Source organism: Megascapheus bottae, chromosome 6 (genome assembly GCF_031878675.1).
Source record: "Megascapheus bottae isolate mThoBot1 chromosome 6, mThoBot2.hap1, whole genome shotgun sequence".
Classification (NCBI taxonomy): domain Eukaryota; kingdom Metazoa; phylum Chordata; class Mammalia; order Rodentia; family Geomyidae; genus Megascapheus; species Megascapheus bottae.
In genome coordinates this window covers 73,596,944-73,611,353 of record NC_143514.1, presented here as the reverse complement: position 1 = coordinate 73,611,353, position 14,410 = coordinate 73,596,944, and the positions used below count along the sequence as shown (strand labels likewise).

The 14,410-nt window shown below is 42.6% G+C and overlaps 1 protein-coding gene across 4 annotated transcripts in view; it reads right to left on the bottom strand.

Annotated features, from left to right (window-relative positions):
* Ubr4 (ubiquitin protein ligase E3 component n-recognin 4) overlaps positions 1-14,410 on the bottom strand; it is a 129,448-nt gene that overhangs the window by 74,541 nt on the left and 40,497 nt on the right. For all 4 annotated transcript variants that reach the window (XM_090335707.1, XM_090335709.1, XM_090335708.1 and 1 more), the window contains exons 28-42: positions 13,151-13,308; positions 11,520-11,729; positions 10,165-10,266; positions 9,752-9,852; positions 9,310-9,508; positions 8,772-8,960; positions 8,287-8,350; positions 6,925-7,116; positions 6,419-6,489; positions 6,187-6,334; positions 5,117-5,344; positions 4,373-4,543; positions 2,253-2,435; positions 1,201-1,359; positions 749-901 (exon numbers count right to left, since the gene is read on the bottom strand). In XM_090335707.1, the coding sequence (XP_090191833.1) occupies positions 749-901; positions 1,201-1,359; positions 2,253-2,435; positions 4,373-4,543; positions 5,117-5,344; positions 6,187-6,334; positions 6,419-6,489; positions 6,925-7,116; positions 8,287-8,350; positions 8,772-8,960; positions 9,310-9,508; positions 9,752-9,852; positions 10,165-10,266; positions 11,520-11,729; positions 13,151-13,308 (2,328 nt within the window). The remainder of the gene's footprint in view (positions 1-748; positions 902-1,200; positions 1,360-2,252; positions 2,436-4,372; positions 4,544-5,116; positions 5,345-6,186; positions 6,335-6,418; positions 6,490-6,924; positions 7,117-8,286; positions 8,351-8,771; positions 8,961-9,309; positions 9,509-9,751; positions 9,853-10,164; positions 10,267-11,519; positions 11,730-13,150; positions 13,309-14,410) is intronic.

The window sequence follows — 14,410 nt, the reverse complement described above, 5'->3', positions numbered from 1 at the left end:
TTAACTAGAGATAAGGGTCTCACAGTCCTGCATAGGCTGGCTCTGAACAATGGCCCTCAGAATTCAGCCTCCTGAGTAGCTACAACAACCATCCTAAGTTTCCAACACCCAGCCATGCTGGGTAGTTTTTAGATAAACTCTTACTTTCTGCTCAGGTACAGACCTGAAGAGTGGTCCACCTATTTAAGCTTAGCATCACGTGTGGATGACAGATGTGAAGCACTACGCCCAGCTTCCTGTGAGGAAATGGAATCTTGCAGACTTTTCTGCTTTCCGATCTCGGCCTCCCACAGAGCTAGACAGAATGTATGTGTAGTATGTATGCACGACATGCCTGGCTGTGGATTAAGAAGGCTTGACCTATTCTGTCCTGGCTGGTCCTTGAACAACTATCCTCCCATTCTCAGCCTCCAAAATAGATAGGATTACAGATGGGAGCCACCAATGTTAGCTGTTTTATTTTTTAATTTCTGAAAGAAGCTAGCACACAGCAAAGACCATTATTTAAAGGCCAAAGAAAGGGGCCGGGAGTTTGGCCTAGTGGTTAAAGTGCTTGCATGAAGACCGGGGTTCGATTCCTCGGTACCACATACATAGAAAAAAAAAGCCAGAAGTGGTGCTGAGGCTCAAGTGGTAGAGCTCTAGCCTTGAGAAAGTCCAAGGACAGTGCTCAGGCCCTGAGCTCAAACCCAGGACTGGCATAAATAAATAAAGGCCAAAGAAGATCAAGATAGCACTAAAATTGTACCTTTACGAAGTCTGCAGTGACGATTGCTAACTCAGTCTGTGAACCAGGGAGCCACACGGCTTTGATGATGAAATTCCCTGTTGCCAATTGCGGGTGCAACACCAAGTGATCAGACACCGACCCCGAGCTACTAAAGGTAAGCACGTGGCAGTCCTGGACACAAGTGAAGAACACAGTGGTTGAAAAGATCATGTTGACAGTCAGCTAATCCATTTTAGACATTTTAGAGAAGTTTTCTTATAGTATTTAAGACTGTCCAATGACATAGCCAGGTTTCCAAAATACAGACTGTTTACAACACAGAAGCCATCTGGAAGCACAGAAGCTAAAAGATAGATTTCTCTTGCATTTAAGTTTTCATCAAGAGTCAGTAAGAAACAGTACTTAGAACAATGAAGAGCAGCTAAGTAGAATACAAAGCTTCAAGCAATCACTTCTAGATCATGATTTACCTTCAACCCACACACTGCCAGGTAATCTTCCTTGCAGGGATTTCCAGTGAGGCTCAGTACAGTAAAAGGCACTGGGGCAGAAGCCAAGCGGGTCAGAGTCAACTTCCTTTTGCTGGAATCTGCTTGTTTCAGGAGTGCAGAGAGCTGCAGAACTGTGATCTGCAAAAGAATCACCACCAGTTCATTCTTAACCCTAGTCCCCTTAAGAATAGAGAGCAAGTTATAAAAATGCCTTTAAGGGCCGGGAGTTTGGCCAAGTGGTAGAGTGCTTGCCTAGCATGCACGAATACCCAGGTTCGATTCCTCGGCACCACATACATAGAAAAAAGCTGGAAGTGGTGCTGAGGCTCAAGTGGTAGAGCTCTATCCTTGAGGAAGTCCAAGGACAGTGCTCAGGCCCTGAGCCCAAGCCCAAGACTGGCCAAAAAAAAAAAAAAAATGCCTTTAAATAGGGATGTTAGCTCACAATCTCTTCTCGTGTATCTCCTAGGAAACATCTAGATGAGTTATTACCCTTTAGGACAAAGACATATCTTTTGTTTTCTTCTTCTAGTAAGAGCAGAACAAATGACTGATTTCACAAAAGCTAATTCCTATGTACCACTGGCACTTTCCAACTTATGAGATGCTTTTTGAAATTATTAAAAAGCAAAAGTTAAGATACCTACATTCTTCTAACTACTCATTCTGTAAAACACAAATGTCTCATGTCATCAGAGGCCAAGAAGAACCATTAAGACGACTAGATCATGACCTGAGGGTTTTTGCTTCTCAGCTTGTGCCTCCAGATGGGCCAGTAGAGGTGAGATTGGGAGCTATGCTGTGGACAAGTACTTGTCACTGCCTTCTCCTAGGACATGAATGATGTTTCATATGGCAGTTTCCTAATATCAGTCTCAGGTGGAAACATTCAGGACATTCAGTCCCTAAACACTTGAGATCCAGTGAAACCTCTCCACTGGAGGCAGATGTGAGCATGATCATCTCTCTGTTCTATTTAACATTTATGACAGACAATGGAAAATGAGAGAGAAAAGGACTAGAGGACCCACCTTGCCCTTCTCATGGCTGACCGCCAAATGCTGGCGGCGACCATGGGGGGAAGAGAGAACACACATGGCTACCCGCCTGAGCACATGAGCGCTGATTAGCTGCCGTATAGTCTGGCCTTGATCTCCACTGTAATTCATCCGTACATTCTCAAAGGCTCCTTCCTGGGAGCCTAAGGTGGGAACCTAGCACAACAGAAGTAGAGAAATTACAAGTAATAAACAAGGATGACTGAGTAAGGTCACATAAATCCAACACTGCACAATTTAGTTATTCAAAAGCAATGTAAAGGAGGGGAACGTGGCTCAGTGGTAAGAGTACTTGCCTAGCATGCATAAAACCCTGGGTTCCATTCCTCAGTATCACATAAACAGAAAAAGACTGAAGTGGTACTGTGGTTCAAGTGGTTGACTGCTAGCCCTGTGCAAAATAAGCTTTGGGACAATGCCCAGGCCCTGAGTTCAAGCCCAGGACTGGCAAAAAAAAAAATTATGATAGATGGAATTTTTTCTTGTTGGTCTAACCTGGCAAAATTTGGTCTGAAGCTCTATACAATCCTACTTCAGTATTTTTTAGTTTTATTTTCATTCTCTACAAATCTTAAAGCCACTTCTCTAAAACAGATTCCATTTTAGTATAACAGCAAGATTTGTGGGCATTTCTGAGTAAATATTATTTCTTCAGTAACAAAAGCCACCTGTGAGATAAATAAGCCCTTGGGGGGCTGGGAGTTTGGTTTAGTGAAAGAGTGCTTGCCTTGCATGCACTAAGACCCAGGTTCGATTCCTCGGTACCACATACATAGAAAAAAGCTGGAAGTGGTGCTGAGGCTCAAGTGGCAGATCTCTAGCCTCGAGAAAGTCCCAGGACAGTGCTCAGGCCCTGAACTGAAGCCTAGGACTGGCAAAAAAAAAAAAAAAAAAGCTCTTGGGCGCAGTGTGTGCCTTGCACCTTACTCCACTGCCCACAGATGTTTTTGGGGAAAGACACCCTAAAAAAAGGTGCTATATGCAGTGCCAAACAACTGCTTTGAACATGGATAATGACTAATATCTTACATCAATGTCATATTAACTAAAGGAATACTGTCTTTATCAAGGAGTTTAAGAAACTCCAGACAAAACATGTGCTATGGTATTACATAATCTTTGTAAGAGGACAGGAGGTGTTTTTCTTTTTCTTTTTCTTCCCAGTCAGTCATGGGGCTTGAACTCAGGGCCTGGGCACAGTCCCTGAGCTTTTTCACTCAAATCCTAGAAAAGCAGATACAATGAAGAGGTTTTCTATTTTATATAAAGAATAATTTCCTAGTTTATCGGGAGGCTAAAATCTGAGGGTCATGGTTTGAAGCCAGCCCAGGCAAGAAAAATCCATGACTCTTTACCTCTAATTAACCACTAGAAAACCAGAAGTGGAGCCGTGGCTCAAAGAAGTAGAGTGCTAACCTTGAGTGAAAAACCTCAAAGATAGCATCCATGCCCTGAATTCAAGCCCAACTGTCCCAGGGGGAAAAAAAAAAAAAAAAGGAAAGAAATTCCTAAGTATAAGGTCCTGAAATGGAGGTATCCACACACCTGAAGGATTCACATATTCATGTGAACCAAAAAGCACATTTTCTGGGTGGGTCAAAATGAAACTGGATTCTTTTTTTCAAAGACACACTTGAGAGACCAGGAGTTTGGGCCAGTGGTAGAGTGCTTGCCTAGCATGCACAAAGACCCAGGTTTAATTCCTTGATACCTCATACATAGAAAAGGCTGGAAGTGGTGCTGTGGCTCAAGTGGCAGAGCTCTAGCCCAAGTAGCAGAGCTCCAGCCTTGAAAAAGGCCAAGGACAGCGTTCAGGCCCTGAGTTCAAGCCCCAGGACTAGCAAAAAACAAACAAAAAACAAACAAAAAACAAACAAACAAACAAACACGAGACGGGGGGAAGGGTAGGCAGACACACTTGATGTGCTGGTTGTCTACATTATGGTCATAGGATACCATATCTTAGGTTCTAATTTCTAAGTGTCTACAACTGTCTTCCAAGTACATTCTTCAGAGGATTCAGGATACACTGGTATTCCAATCAGCATGCTAGTACTTCCATCCTTCAAACTTCATGATCCTGCCACACTCACCATCAACTGGTCTGTCATCTCAACCACCTTGTCCACTGTATGCAGCTCACCGAGGGCCTGCTGTGCCCGGCTGCTGCTCCCCACAGCTGAAGCCTGTTGGAAGTTGGTCTGAATGGCATCCATGAGGAAATTGAGCATGTCTAACACGAGAGGAGCGAAGGAGAAATTGGCCTGAGAAAAATTGAAATACACAGTGAAAAAAAAAAGAAAATAAACCGAAGATAATAATAATGGGTCCTCCTCATAATCTGGCCAGGAACTCCTTCAGAATCATTTCCTTATTTCCAGAGAAAGGGTCTCACCATCCTATCATGCTCTCCACAATCCTGGGTCTCACCATAGTCTATGCTACTCTGCTACTAACTCTAGAGCAACCATTCCAAACCAGAGGTCTGACAGCAACACCATCATCACCCAAGGCTCCTAACAGATATACTAACTTCTCTGCCATGCAATACAGGAGAGAAATTCAAGAAAATAACCATTCAAATCCTCTTCTGCATTCCAGGTAAATTAGCAACTCCAGACAAAATATGTGCTATGGTATTACACAGTCCTTACCCTCCACCTGCCCTCATTAATTCCCTATGTTCCTCCATCATTCTCTAAATCAAAGCACATGATAGGAGGTTTTGTGCTGAGGGCTGGCAAACTCAGAAAAGGCAGTTGTCAGGGAAGCCTTGTGCATAACTGATTCTAACACAAACTCTGTCTACTGTACTAGGAGCCACAAGTAAGCTCCACCTGGTTCTGTAGCTCTTCTCGACAACCTTCCACTGTGCGGCATAGGCTGCTCTTCTTGGGTTTCTCTTCATCAGTGACCTTTCCATCACTAATGGTGACTTTGGCCTTGTCAGCTGGCGAGGTGCTGGCATGGCGCACTGAACTCTCTGAAACTCTTGGCTCACTCTGAAATGCAGACTCCTTCATGGTGGAGCTCATACCACTGCTTGGAGTCCGTTTTACCAGTGCCTAGGAATAGAAATGTTATTGAGTCCATGAATTACTGCCATCGGATCAGGTGAATATTGCCCAAGAGGTAGGTCTGGTGGCTCACATTTGTAACCCCAGCACTTGGGAGGCTCAGGCAAGAGGATAAGTGGTGGGTTTTTTTGTTTTTCTTTTTCCCAGTCAGAAATGGGGCTTGAACTCAGGGCCTGGGCATAGTCCCTGAGCTTTTTCACTCAAAATTAATGCTCCACCTCTTTGACTACAGTACCACTCCCAGTTTTTTTAGTGCCTAGTTGGACATAAGAGTCACACAGACTTTTCTGCCTGAGCTGGCTTTGAACCGCTAACCTCAGATCTCAACCACTTAAGTAGCTATGATTACAGGCATGAGCCTCCAGCGCTCAGCTGGATCACAAGTTTTAAGACCAGCCTGGGCTACATTGTGAAGACTTCTCAAAAAAACCAAAAAAGGGAGAGAGAGAAAGGAGAAATACTGCCCAGAAACTTAGGTCAAAGGAGAAGCTGGCCAACTATATACATGTTTATCCAAAAGACTAAATTCATAGTATTCACCTATTACCTAAACTGGGTGCCCTTTTATAACAGCAGGCCTTCAATATCACACCTGAAACCATAAACACTTCTTTAAAGACTGTCTTCAAGATCTTTAAGGAACATGCTGGTTCTAATATTGTAAATCAGGCACATAGGCCACAATTATACAATTCATCAGGAACAGCAGACTTTGTCCCTAGACACTAGCACCATGAAAGGGACAAGGGAATTTTCTAGTTTAGCCTAAGTGTGCTCATGTTACTAATAAGCTGTCCTTTAGAGCTCAGTGAAGGTTCCAAGGATCTCACCAAACAGCTTCCATCCTCCTTGGCTCCACAGTCACAGAAGAAAGATCCATATTTGGCATACGAAATCTCATGGTCCTTGTGGCATACCTTAGCGCACACTGTGCACACACCCACTCCATCCACCATTTTGCATGTGTGACAATGGTACCTAAAAAGAACAAGAACCAGCTAATAAGCTCAGAAGGACCAACAAACAAGGCCCAACAAGTCTTCACATAAATGGAAGACTTACCAATGCTGGTTCATGAATTCTTTCTGCGTGATGGTAAAAGTGCAGAGTTTATTGCAAAGAGAATCTTCATCCTTCAAAGACAGTAAATCTTTTTAATATATCATTCCAGTTATGTGCCCACAAAAACACCTGCTTCAATATCCCATTGGAAATAGGCTAAAAATCTGTTGCAATGTCATGGGCAAACTTTAAGGCTTTATGATGAAGGAAAAAATAAATCTTAATGTCTATTCTGCAGGAGAATCCCCACTATTCCTATCAAGAATTCATCTCTAATGCATCTCTCTCTTGGATCAGGAAAAGTGACTCTGGATAGAAGAAAGGCATGTGATTACTGAAAAGGTCCCTAAAAAGTCCCATTAGATGTTTATGGTTTACAACTTGGAGCCTAGAAAAACAAAGACCTGTGAGTTTCACATGAGGTGTATGATCTAGAAGAAAGCAAGAGGCCTACAAAGAAACCAAAGGCTTACTAGCATGCTAATGTTAACCTAGGGGATACTTACTGAGTCCTCAGCCTGGGAATCTTCCTCTTCCACTGCCAACTCCTCCACCCAGTCTGAGTCTACCTCAATGGCTCGCTCTTCCCCATCTACTGACAGGTGACTTGGTCCTTGACCATTACTCTGGCTTAGAGCATTTGTGACATCAGCCAAATAAGACATAATATGGCATGTGCATTCCAAGATTATCACGTGCTGTAAGAGAAGATCCGAAAGAAACTTTAGTTCTCCACTTTATTATGTAAGTGCTCTTCAATAAAATTCAAGATTAAAGAAATCATGTAAAGACAGAGCAAAGCCACATATTTTATTATCTAGTTCCCAAACATTAGTGCTATGTTCATTCATTCTTAAGTACAAGGATAATTCTTTACAAAGTCATATTTCAGCAAGAAATATGTTCACTTCGGGGTAGAAGTGAAATCAGGAGAATCAAGCTCAAAAGGAGACTAAATTTTTTTTTTTTTTTAAAAAGCCAGATTACAAATATGAAGAGTTTCTCGCTACTATTTTCCCCTATCATTAGCATTTTTACCCATTAGAAAAAGTCCTCAATTATCAGGTTTCACATTATTGTTGAAGGAAAGGAATATCTTCAGAGATCAAGAGACTCTGATTTCTAAAATTCTTTCTCTGTACTGACATTTCAGTAGGACAGGACAATGGATAAAAAGCCCATGTATGCTGTTGTACACCTCTAATCCCAGCACTCAGGAGACTGAAGGCACCAGGATTAAGAGACTATATCTCAAAAAAAAAGTGTGGGGGGGGAGGGTAAGATGGGGGAGTCCACACACCAACAAATCAGTAAGAACTTAATTGGTCTAGACAGCATTAAAATAAAACAAAACATAGTTAGCAGGAAATCAGGGAAGAGACAAGTTAGAAATATTGTAGAGTCTCAGAGGCTAGTTCTCTGCCTTTAAACACTATACCAGGGTCACAGGAGGTGAGCAATGGAAATTCCTTGAACCGACTTCTGGTTTTCTCAGCACAGAGCCCCAAACCTGCAGTCACACTGAGCAATTATATGATCTGGAGTGGAGCTGTAACACTGTAACACTGATTCTGAGTACACATATTAAAAGCACGACCACAGAGTTTTCCCACAGCACATCAGTATCTCTAAGAGTAGCAGAAGTTGCTATGCTGCATATGGTTTCACCACCAAGATCACTTCTTGCCACCTGAAAGATGGCACAGTTAGCCATTGTACACTTCTAGGTCATTATTGACATTATCAGCTTCGATCTCTACAGACTAACCAGGGAGAGAAGCCACAGAAAGGAGAAACCTGTGTCTGACTACAAAGACAAGAACGGTCTTTCCCTGCTCCCTGACTGCTGTCATTCTCACTTTTCTTACCTTTCCATGCATTACATTGGCATTCAGTTTCTCAACCACATTCTTCTGTGACAGGTATTTCTTGCTGTCCCAAAGAAAACAAAAAGGAAGGGAAACACAAAATCATCTGAGGCACCAAAGAAAGAAAGCATCTTTATGAACCTTGAGGCAATGTGGGCTCTGATGCAGAAGTATTCTTAGAAAATTGTTTCATAGGCAATAAGACAACTTAGAATTATTCTGGTCTTAGAACTACCATTGATATTCAATATTCTGTCAAGGACTTCTCTTGGGAATATCAAACAGAAAACTCTACTAGGGAAATAATGAAAATGGAATCTCAAATGAACAGAATAATTGGCTACCACCTTATTCCTCAATAAAAGTAAGTAGGGATTTAAGCTCCCTTCATACTCACTCTGAGCTACAAAGGAAGTAACCTACATTACTCTTCTCCAACACAGTGAGATGTCTATGAATAGGTTCCTCCAGTCTCATCGTCTTACCATCTGCCCAGCCAGTCCACAGCAGCATTATGAAGCTGAAGGTGGCCGGCACCTTGACCAGCACTGGCCAGGGTGGCCATCACAACCATGAGTTCAGGGAAGCCAGTCCCATCACCATTGGCCAGCATCTCTGTTGCCATGGGGGTCAGGGTGCCCAGAAGCACAGCACATACACCTTCTCCAACTTGGCTGTTAGAAAAGAAAGAACAAATTGGTAATCAACGAGAATCTGACTCTTATGTATTTTAAAATTGTAATGGAGATTAAAAAGGATTTAAAAATATTCAACATAATCCCAGCTTCAGACATGTGCTCCAAGAGCACCAACCATTTACTCCAGTTCCAAACAAGAGGTTACATTACTCCAGAAGACTTTCCATGGAAAATAAGCAAGGAGATACTCTAAATTCCTGGGGTGAGGGAAGAAGACGCTATGAAAACACTGCAAATGCTAAGTACAGGGCCTGAAGGAAAGCCAGCTGTAGTGCTCTCCATATGAGAATGTTACAGACCACAGACATGCACGCAGTTGCTCTACCTGTTTTCCCGAACGATGTACGTGGTCAGTAACTGCAACAGCTGCCGGTTCTCCTGAATTATATCCAGCTGATCAGAATCTTTTGGGGGTGATGTAGTCATCCGGGTAAGCCAGGCCTGCAAGCGCGCAGGCTCCACACAAGCCAGTTGTGCCAATGAGCCGCAGAGATGCAGAAGGCTTGGGTTAGGGCTCTTCTCAGCTAGGAACAGACCAAAAGCTACAGTCAAGGAAGAGGGACTAGGGAAAGCAAGAACAGGGCACCGCAAAAGCCAGAAAACAAGGAATGGCCTCAAGAATGCCAAGTTCCTTCCAAACTTTCTCTGAGGGATTCTCTCCACATGTTAGCATTTTCATGCTGCAGTTAAACTCAGGCAGAAGATAGGAACAGCATTAGCTGGACATCAAAGTTCCCATAAGAAGATTACTAAAAGCTGTCACTCACTCAGCTGGAAGAGTTTGGTGAAGAATTTCAAGACTCGGTTACAGAATTTAGCAGAAAGGTTCTCATTGGCTGTGGCCATCATGATCTGCACAAGTTCGCCACTGCAGACGAGAGGGAGAAATGGAAGAGTCACGTTAAGCTTCACATAAAAGGAACCCATTTCTATTTCTTCAAAATCTTATCCCCTTTGAGGGGAAATGGCTACTATGACCATTGCAGAACTACAGGTGGTTCTGAAATCCAATCATTAACTTCAAGAAGCCAGAAATTAACTCAAGCCCTCTCCAAGGGACAGGCACCCACATAGGCCTTCATCAATTTCTGAAAAAGAAACCTGAGTCAACACGCACATCTCCCTGCTTCAGGAAGAATTCCCAAAATGTTCACACTGAATAAAGCCCAATACCACTCACCTGTCTGAGAAGAACTCCTCCATAGCTTTACGGGCCTGGCTACTTTCCAGTTGCTTTTCCAAATATTGAAGACATTCCTCCAAGATAGACTCATCCAGTCCACTGAGGGCCAAAGAAAAATTAGCCACCAATAGTAAGACCTGTTTATGTCTTCCTCACATTGACTTTTAAAAATGCAAAGTTTGTTTCTAACTAGACCTTAAAGGCAATATCCGGTTACCTGACTTATGTAACTATAACCCCTCAGTACATCACTGTTATAATTAAAAAAACAAAATTTTTTTCAAAAAGCACACATATGCAATATGTATATTTAACATACATATGCACACAGAACATGACTGTAACTATGAGACAATATGAGGGGTTAAGAGGGAAAAAGAGAAAAGGATAGAAGGGGAAAAAGTATCAAAATATGGAACAATGTGCCTAGGTATGAAGATGGCATAAGCAAGCACTGGACAACAGACGGCAGGGGATAATAGGAAAGGAGAGAGGAGTAAGGAGTGTGAACCTAATTCAAATACACTAGAGATACCATGGTGAATGAAGCCCTGTGATACGATTAATACACCCTTTAAAAAATGACACGAAAGGGGCCAAGAGTTTGTCCCACTGGTAGAGTGCGTGCCTAGCATAAACAAAGACCCAGGTTCAATTCCTTGGTATCACATACATAGAAAAAAGCCAAAAATGGTGCTGTGGCTCAAGTGGTAGAGCTCTAGCCTTGAGAACACCCAAGGACTCAGGACCTGAGCTCAAAAGCCCAGCATTGGCATTGGCGCGCGCGCACACACACACACACACACACACACACACACACACACACACACAGAGCAAAGAAAAACAAGCTCTGCTAAAGGTGGGTGTCAGGAGGGAAGAGGGTGATAAACAGAGGGTGAATGAGAATGAACATTACCCCATGACCCAAGTACTTTAATATGCATAAAAAAGTAAAATAATAAAATATGTTGAAATTGTCTTAAGAAGAAGTGAGAAGAAGTGAGAAAGGGGCTGGGAATTTGGCCTAGTGGTTAAGGTGCTTGCCTAGCATGCACGAAGACCCGGGTTCGATTCCTTGGTACCATATATATAGAAAAAGCTGGAAGTGGTGCTGAGACTCAAGTGGTAGAGTTCTAGCCTTGAGAAAGTCCAAGGACAGTGCTCAGGCCCCGAGCTCAAGCCCAGGACTGGCAAAAAAAAAAAAGAAGAAGAAGTGAGAGAGAATAAGGAAGAGTGATAGAAGTTTCTACTTTAACCACACATTATCCACCTTTGAGCTAACTGTGGTGGTGCTGATACATCTCACATCAGCTGGGCACAGGAACCTGACTGCTCTCCTCCTTCAGGCTCACCTGTTGGGATCTGCATGATTGGCCAGAATGTTGTAACAACCAGTGATCAGCTTCTCATACACACGAGCCAGGAACTCATCAGACTCTGCGGGGCCTAGGATGCGTTCCAGGGAGTTGCTACTGATCTCAGCAACACTCTCAGTACTTGACTCCAAAAGAAGGGGTAACAGGGTCCGAATGACCTGTGGTGGGTTCATCTCATCCGCCCACCTTCAACAGAGAGACCAAGTTAGTGAACAAACTCATCCCAACTAGTACAAAAGGCAGGGGATTGGGTAATTCAGTTATTAACTGGGGAAGTTTTTATTCACTCTTTCTCCCCTTAATGGCTGCTTTCAGTATACATATAACCACACAATTCATGGGGTTTTTTCCACCATTGTATCAAAGGCAAAAATAATTTCCATCTAAAAGATATTTACTGTGTCAAATTAATGATCTATGTTTTATAATATTTAAAGACAAAGAGAGAGGGAGAAAGGGAGAGAGGGAGAGAAGGAGAAGGAAGAGAGAAGGAATGAGAAGGAGTGAGGAGGGAGACAAAGGTAAAGAGAGGAAGGGGGAAAGGGGAAGGGAGGGAGGGAAGAAGGGAGCGGGAGGGATGGAGGGAGGGAGAGAGGGAGAGAGAGAGAGAGAGACTGAATGAATAAGTAAACACAAAACAAGTAATCCACTAGGGAGTCTTCTAGTAGAGCCATCAGGAATCTGAGCTGGGTGCTGGTAGTTCATGGGTATAATCCTAGCCACTAAGGAGACTAAGATCTAAGGACCTCATTTTGAAGCCAGTCTGGGGAGAAGAAAAATAAGATCTCATGAGACTCTTAGCCCCAATTAACCACCAAAAACCCAGAACTAGAGGTGTAGCTCAAGTGGCAGAGTACCAGCCTTGAATAAGAAAGCCAACTGAGAGCATGAGGCTCTGAGTTCAAGCCCCAACATCACCAAAAAAGAACTGAAAAAAAAAAAAAGAACCTATCAGGAATCAGGGAAGCAACCCAATATATGGCTTTACCTGTGACTTATTTACAGAAAACAAATGTTCCTCTGGTGGCCTGCCCTAATGTTTATGACAGAGCCTAAGTACTGCAATGATTCTGGAGAAAAAAAATGTTATCAAGGAATCTGTTACCATCTCTGTTAAATGTAAGCCCAAACACCTAAAAATTATAGTACTGTTTTAAAACAAGCTGTCCTGGGCCGGGAGTTTGGCCTAGTGGTTAAAGTGCTTGCCTAGCATGCACAAAGACCCGGGTTCGATTCCTTGGTACCACATACATAGACAAAAACAGGAAATGGTGCTGAGGCTCAAGTGGTAGAGTGCGAGTCTTGAGAAAGTCCAAGGACAGTGCTCAGGCCCTGAGCTCAAGCCCAGGACTGGCAAAAAAAAAAAAAAAAAAAAAATTGTCCTTTCTTGAAAAATATTACATAGAAAGAGAACAGCTGGTACTCTGTAGTCCTTCAGACCTAAGAGTTTTTTTTTTAATTGTTCTGGCTAAATGCTTATTCTTTGGAGTAACAGGTTCTGTTGGCTGAAGGAAGACAGAAGAGAAGCAACATCATTTCGTTAAAGACTGTGTATCCTTTAAGAAAATGGATGCAAAGCTCACTCAGACTAGGGGCGGAGTACTCACACAATCAGGTCTCCAGTCAGCCTAACCAGAGAGAGGAGGGTATGCTTCAGGGACGCAGCCAGAGGCAGACTTTGGCCACAAAGTGTTCCCAAGTGAGCAGCTTGCACAGCACTGATGTAACTCTCAGAAGGGATGGTGTCATTGGCAAAGGCATTGCGCTGAAAGGAAGCAAATCAGATGTGAACAGATGTCCTACACATCCTAGAAGAAATTTTCTGGTAAGAAAAAAACTGACATAAACTAACACGCACTGAAGTTTGAGACAATGGTTTACATTCATTCAGAGTATAATAGTTATTGGTCTTGGGAGGTACACCACGTGGGGGAATTAGGCAGTTCACCAATTTTACCCCAAGTTAACAGTTAAATACAATAAATATCCAGTATCAATTCTACAGTATAACAAATACCAGTAAATACAACAAATACCCAATATCAATATATATAATAGTGTGTATTTATATACCTATAGCAATTAATAATGCTATAGGTATATTATTATTAATGCTATATACTTATAGCATTCATTGCTATATTAATAATATAGCAATTAATAATGCTACAGGTATATAAATTGCTATAGGAATAATTATTATTGCCTATAATGACTGAGAAAAACCTGGATTTTACAATGCCTCTATTATAAAAATTTTAACTGTGCAGGCAGCTCAAGGGATTGTAAACAGAAGCCTAGATTACAAAGCAAGATTTATAGCCTTTACGAACATTAATGACAGGGCAATCTATTCAGAGAGGCGATTTGAGTAGAACATAATCAGAGTTCAAAAAAATTGACAACAGCTTGGGATTTGGCTTAATGTTAGAATGCTTGCCTAGCATGCATAAAGTCCTGGGTTTGATTCCTTAGTACCACATAACCAAAAAAAGCCAGAAGTGGCCCTGTGGCTCAAGTTGTAGAAGTAGCCTTGAGCAAAAGAAGCTCAAGGAGGGCCAGGAGTGTGGCCTAGTAGTAGAGTGTTTGCCTAGCAAGCGCAAAGCCCTGGGTCGATTCCTTCATACCACATACACAGAAAAAGCTAGAAGTAGTGCTGTGGCTCAAGTGATAGAACATTAGCCTTGAAAAAACACAAGGACAGTGCTGAGGCCCCGAGTTCAAGCCACAGGACTGGCCAAAAACAAAAACAAACAAAAAAAAAATGCAGCAGCTCAGAAACAGTGCCCAGCCCTGAGTTCAAGTGCCCCAGAACTGGCAAAGGGAAAAAAAAAAAAGGGGGGGGGGGGCACATGCACAAAGACCTG